Below are 6,461 nucleotides of genomic sequence, written 5' to 3'. Positions count from 1 at the left end.
CTCTGTCTCTCTCTCTGTCTCTCTCTCTGTGTCTCTCTATTTATACCTGTCTTTCTACCTTTCTTTTTTGCTTACTATCCCTGAAGAATGCAGTCCCTGAAAAATCAGTTTGCATATTGTTGATATGGCATGGTCCTTAATTTCTTGCTATTTGATTAAGATGGGTCTTCAGCACTTAAAACATCATTCAAGTTACTAAATCTTGCCCATAGATCATCAATAGAAAGAAATAAAAAGATTTTTAAAAACAATCCTATAGAAAATCCTATTTGGACATAGAAACATATAAAGCAGCAAAAGAATCTATTAACTGGAGTGACAATTATATTGACGTTGGCATCAAAATACTGTACTGACATTTTAATGAAATATTTCTTTCCTATCAGATCAGAGTCCTTTCCAGACCCCTGGAACCATCCCTTAGATTAGAATCCTTTCCAAAAGTAGCCACACTTCAGTGGTGCTCTGAGGCCAACTCCAAGTGGTTCATAAAGACATAATTACATTTTCAATATGTGTACTTAAGCTGTAGAAATCAGCAGATTTTACAAATGGCGACTTTATTGTTTTGCTGAGGATACACATTTCAAAGCATGATACAGAAAATAATAATTTTACATTTTAAAATATCACACACACATATATCTTTCTTTTTTCTGAAGAGCTGATTCTTAAGCATTTGTCAGATGAGCTCTTGTTTAAAGGCTTTTGCATAAGCAATACCATAAACATTGAAACTGTCTTCAAAGCAACTCAGTAACATTGGACTGGAATCAATTAATTGTTCGAAAAATATCTTCTGTTCTCACAAATCATCACAACAGATGTATTGCATGTAGATGTGTTTGTGTGTATGTGTGCATTTACTTGACTCATTAGAAGGAACTTTGGATTTATAATGAACATGAGTCATCTTCATGAGCTCCAATAGAGTCTAAGTCACTTGCTAGGTGTGTGACTCAGGTCAAGTCTGTTAAACCTGTTTGCCTCAGGTGAAATGAAATCTGTGAAATGAGCTGGAGAGGAAATGGGAAACACCTCTTTTCCAAGGAAGCAGTAAAATGGGGACACGAAGTCAGACACAACCAAACAATAAGAAGAAACCAAGCACATTAATTCAACAATACCGTTTTATTAGACAGGATATACTCCGAAGCCCCCTGACTATGACTTTACAACTGGAAATATCTAAGACAATATAAATTCTGGTCTTTTTACTTTTTTTCTAATCTGCTACATAATTTTGCCTCTAAAATGTTTTTGATTATACTCCTATTTCTATATATAAGAAAAATTGGGGGCTGCTTCCCTGAGTTGGGTAGGTATAGATTGAATTTCCTTTCTGAGAAAAGGGATGAATTAATTGAAATTGTTGTCCTTTTATAACTTTCTTTTTTTTTAGGTTTTTGCAAGGCAATGGGGTTAGGTGGCTTGCCCAAGGCCACACAGCTAGGTAATTATTAAGTGTCTGAGACCGGATTTGAACCCAGGTACTCCTGACTCCAAGGCTGGTGCTTTATCTACTATGCTACCTAGCCACCCCTTATAACTTTCTTGAAAGCATTTTTAACATCTTTCTTCCTCAGACAATACACCAGAGGGTTCAACATAGGAATGACAATAGTATAGAACACTGAAACCATCTTGTCAGAGTCCATTGAATGACTTGAGCTGGGTTGGAAGTACATAAAGATGACTGTCCCATAAAATATGGACACTGCTGTGAGATGGGAAGCACAGGTGCTGTGAGATGGGAAGCACAGGTGGAGAAGGCTTTCCTGCGCCCTTCAGCAGAGTGGATTTTCAGGATGGTATTAAACATTACGAAGTAAGAAGTAAAAAATGACAAGGAAAGGGAAAATGCTACTGAATGATGCTAAGATAAAGACCCTATCTCTCGGGTGTGAATATCAGAACAAGTGAGAGCTAGGAGAGGGGGAAGATCACAGAAAAAGTGATGAATTATATTGGACTTACAAAGGGAAAGGCTAAATGTGGTTCCTATGAGAGCAGAGGAGGTTAGGAAGCCACAGATGTAAGCACCACTGATCATATGAGCACATATAGTTGATGTCATGATGGTATTGTAATGGAGGGGCTTACACACAGCTGCATGGTGATCATAGGCCATGAAGGCTAAAAGGAAACTTTCAATACTAGCAAAGGCTGAAAAGAAGAACACTTGTGTGGCACATCCATTATAGGAGATGACTTTGTCTCCAAGGAGGAGCCCGGCCATCACCTTGGGGGTGATATCTGAGGAGTAGCCAAAGTCCACCAGAGACAAGTTACTGAGGAAAAAGTACATGGCATTGTGGAGACAGGAATTCAAGGAAATCAGGGCTATTATCCGCAGGTTCCCTACCAGGGTGATGAGGGTGAACATGAGGAAGAGAGGAACTTGAAGCTCTTGGGTATCTGTTAATCCTGTAAGAATGAACTCATTCACCTCAGATCTATTCTCCATAGATGTCATCTTTAGAGTGATGCCTTTCACCTGCAACGAAAAAGCAATTGCCAGAAAATCTACTCTGTGGGATGAGTGATTCCAAGAAAAAAAATCAGAAACCAATCTCATACAAGTGTAAAAATAAGCAAATAAGATACCAAAAAACCCCTTGGTAGCTGTCACAGCAGTTTCTGTACACCCCCAAATTTCACTCATCCTTTTTTTCTCATAAGAGTATTAATTTTTGTCATAAGAATAATACATAAGTATTACTTTTTACTTTTGAAATATACTACAATTGTAACAACCCCCAGAGTCACCTTTCCCACTTCAGGAAAGGCAAATGTCATATTCTATGGCATAAATCAGCAAAGAAAGGGAGAGTGGAGAAGTAGATTTTTTCTCAAGTATATGTTTCACTTTGTGGAAGAAGAGAGAAAGGGGAATAAATAAGAGGGAGTAACCAAATCATAAAAAAGTTTAAAAACAGAGGAGGAGAGGATTAAAGATATTTTGCTCAGAGTTCTCAGGGATACTTCTTAGTCCTGGAATGATCGCAGTCACTATTTCTAGGGTAGGAACAGTTGGCAATGAACATAAGCTTAATAGATGTGGTAATCATCTATCAAAAAGACTATTAGGCAGTTAGGTGGCACAGTGGATAGAGCACCAGCTCTGGATACAGGAGGACCTGTGTTCACATGTGGTCTCAGACACTAAATAATTGCCTAGTTGTGTTATCTTGGGTAAGTCACTTAACTCCATTGCCTTAAATAAAAAAAAATTAAAAAGACTATTAGTGCATCACTTAACAATAAATGGATATTTTCTTAATTTATTCTCATGTCCATCTATCCCTTTTTCCAATCTTCTCTAATATGATGGAAACCAAAGGCAACCACTAAGAGGCAATGTTCTTTCAATCATTATATGGGTTGTTTGGTGGGGTATTGCCCCTTAGAAATCACCAATTTTGGATAAGTCATCGTAAAGCTTGAGCTACAACCTATGGGAAATCTTCATTGAGCTATTCATATCAAATTAAGTGCTTTTGCTCTGATTATCTTTATTCTTTTATATATAGCCTTAATAAAATGATATTTGTATGCTATCTTCATAGACATTATGGACTCCTTGATGGTAGGACTCTTTTATCTTTGTATTCTCAGTGCTTAGCAAGATGCTGGAGAAATAGTAGGCACTTCAGAATTGTTTCTTGATTCACCATTTGTCCAGTGGTAACTCACTCTTTCTGACCTAAGATAAGGTGATCTTTGGGCATAAGACAACTGCAAGTTTCATTCACATAAGTCTCTTTAAGCTTTTAAAGCTCATGTACCAATTACAGATGTGCATCACTCATTTAGTCTTTGTATACTTAGTTTCATCTAGGTTTCCTCACCACCATAAACTATTAGAAGTTTTTAAAGAAGGCATAAGTAGGTTGTCACATGCTATCTAGGAAAATCTGGTTCTATAAAAATATAGTAAACAGAACCAGAGAATCTCCAGTCAGCATAATTTGATCATAGGTGATTTAATCCAACACAGATCTGAGCAGAAATTACATCTATCGAAGCCTGCCAAAAATTGAGCAAAGTTGGAAAAGGAAAAGGAGAAGAGTTGGTTAAGGAAGAATCATCAAAGTAATGAGATGTAGAGCTCAAGGAACATATTTGGATCCCCAAGACATCATGCCTTGTATACAAGATTATTGAACATCTCGACTAGATGAAAAGAAATTTCACTGTGAATGTAGCAATGAGACTAGAGATGGGGCTCATAAATAGAATATGGTCCTTGTAAGCTTTCTCCCTTAACTGAATGAGATATGATAACCTGGAGGCAGTTATAATATTTTTTTTAATCGAAAAGCAAACTATTGTAAAGAAATCCAAGAATCATAGTGGGAAATTTTGCTGGAAATCATTTATACTACTATCCAGTATATTACAGATAAAAGACTTCAATTATCACAGCATCTTTCAGAATATTATTTCCTTCTGCCTTTGTTTCTCAGTGTCTTTCTCTGATTCTATTTCTGTATCCCTGAATATCTGCAGATTAGTCTCTGTCTCTCTCTCCCACTTTGATATTCCCCTTTTCCTTGTCAGCCTACTTCTCCTGGTGTAGTTCTATGCATCCATCCATCTATCTGTCTATCTCTCTGTCTGTCTGTCTGTCTATATGCCTGCCCATGTCTGTCAGTCTTTGTTCCAAAAGAAAAAACTATTGATTTTGATGAAAATGATATTTTTATGACTCAAAATTGCACAATAAAGAAACAAATATGAAAAAAATTCCATTTTCCATTGATTCTCATAAAAACAATGAATCATTAGGTAGGATAAAAATAGATGGAGCTATTACAAGACTAGTGAAAGAATAATTAAATCATCTTAAGTTTTGAGACTGATAAAGGAAAAATTAGCAATTGTCAGTAATGCACATTATACATGGGGAGAACCAATAACAGTAATTTTAGAGGAAGCATGAAATAATCCATAGGATTACTGCTGTAGGGAGTTCAAACTTGAAGGGATAGAAAAATCTTGAGAATAAAATTTTGAAGATACCAGAAAAAATGACATATTGGAAGAATTAGTTGTGGAAAAAACACAGAAAAGGAAATAAGGAGAGGTAACCAAAGATAACTGCCAAAGGAGAGCCTTTTGCATACTATAGAGTTGGAGGAGTGCCAGGGCTCCATCTAAAGAAGTTAGAGATTTCAAATTTTTTTTCAGAATTTTTATTGAAAAGGGCCCTTTTGGAAAATAAACAACAATAAAATAAGAAACCAGAGTCATTCTCAAGACTGAAGAAACAAGGACAATCAAATCAAAGACACAGCTGGCCAATTTCTATATTGTTTCTATTTTCTTTGACAAAGAGAATGATCTTTGAAATTAGAAGAAAACGACTTGGTATCAAAGGTAATAAGAACTTAGGAGAGCAAAGGAAAAATGCCTTTGTATAGCAGCAATCATGTGTCTAGTACTGTGTTATACTGCATAAATATTCTCTTCACTGATTTTCACAACTCTGTGAAGTATTATTCTCATTTTAAAGTTGAAGAAACAGATGAACTGCAGTTGAGTGACTTTCCCTGGGTCATACCTTGTGTCTGCTACTATGATTGAACTAAGTATCTCCTGATTCCACTGCCAGTTCTCAGAGAAGTTTCTTTAAACTTTGCAAAGCATTTTAAACACATTGAACCATGTGATTCTGACAAAAAAAATTGTGACATAAATGACAAACAAGAAAACCACTGGACTTTCCATTGAAAAAAGAGACTGAGTATACAAGCAGACAGTGGGGAAATCCTCTCTTTTTGACATTTGGAGCAACATGTTCAGTTGTGGGTTCCTCACTTTAGAAAGGTCTTTGTTCTAGAATAGAGATATTCTAGAGGCATTCAATAGTAATGGAAAAGATTTTGAGATCTTGATATAATAGGATTAGCAGAAGGAACTAAAGTTGCTTGGTTTAGAAAAGAAATATCAGGGCAAGGGTTGGAATAAATGTTATATTGAACTATCTGCAAGACTTTCATATGGAGGAAGGATTAGGTTTATTTTATTTAGATGCAAAGGAAAGATTAGCTGTAGGAAAAGTTAGAGGCTAAGGAGAAACATACTTGGGTCTAATGTAGGGAAAATATTCGAAAAATGTTGCTGTTAAGAAATGGGTTGGATTTTACAAGTACTGGATTTTGTCTCCCTTCAAGTCTTGAGGAAAGGATGAGTTGACCTGTTGCTCAATATATAACTCATGAATATATATGTATCTATAATCTATATACATACATAGACATGGGTGGATGATAATGGGGGGAAAAAGACACAGAAAAGTTTCATTTCTCATTTTATGGGGAAAAAGTTGATTCTTATCTTTACTTATTGGCATTGTAATCATGGACAAGTCACCTCAACTCAGAGACTCAGTTCTAGAAATAAAAACAAAATATAAAAATTAATGACAGCTACATCATAAGAATGTGCTGTAAAGA

General features: G+C 35.8%; 1 protein-coding gene across 1 annotated transcript; it reads right to left on the bottom strand.

Moving 5' to 3' along the window:
• Positions 1–1,876: 1,876 nt before the first annotated feature.
• On the bottom strand, positions 1,877–2,476 carry LOC141519501 (olfactory receptor 5B12-like). Its single transcript, XM_074231727.1, has one exon. It carries the CDS (start codon positions 2,474–2,476, stop codon positions 1,877–1,879), a length of 600 nt encoding a protein of 199 aa, XP_074087828.1.
• Between the last annotated feature and the right edge of the window lie 3,985 nt (positions 2,477–6,461).

The sequence above is a fragment of the Macrotis lagotis genome, chromosome 3 (assembly GCF_037893015.1).
Source record: "Macrotis lagotis isolate mMagLag1 chromosome 3, bilby.v1.9.chrom.fasta, whole genome shotgun sequence".
Taxonomy (NCBI): Eukaryota; Metazoa; Chordata; class Mammalia; order Peramelemorphia; family Peramelidae; genus Macrotis; species Macrotis lagotis.
Note: the sequence above shows the minus strand (reverse complement) of the source record. Positions and strands in the feature narration are given on the sequence as shown.

Coding starts and splice junctions, on each gene's coding strand:
- LOC141519501 (XM_074231727.1), bottom strand. CDS start 2,476: ATGACATCTATGGAGAATAGATCTGAGGTGAATGAGTTCATTCTTACA.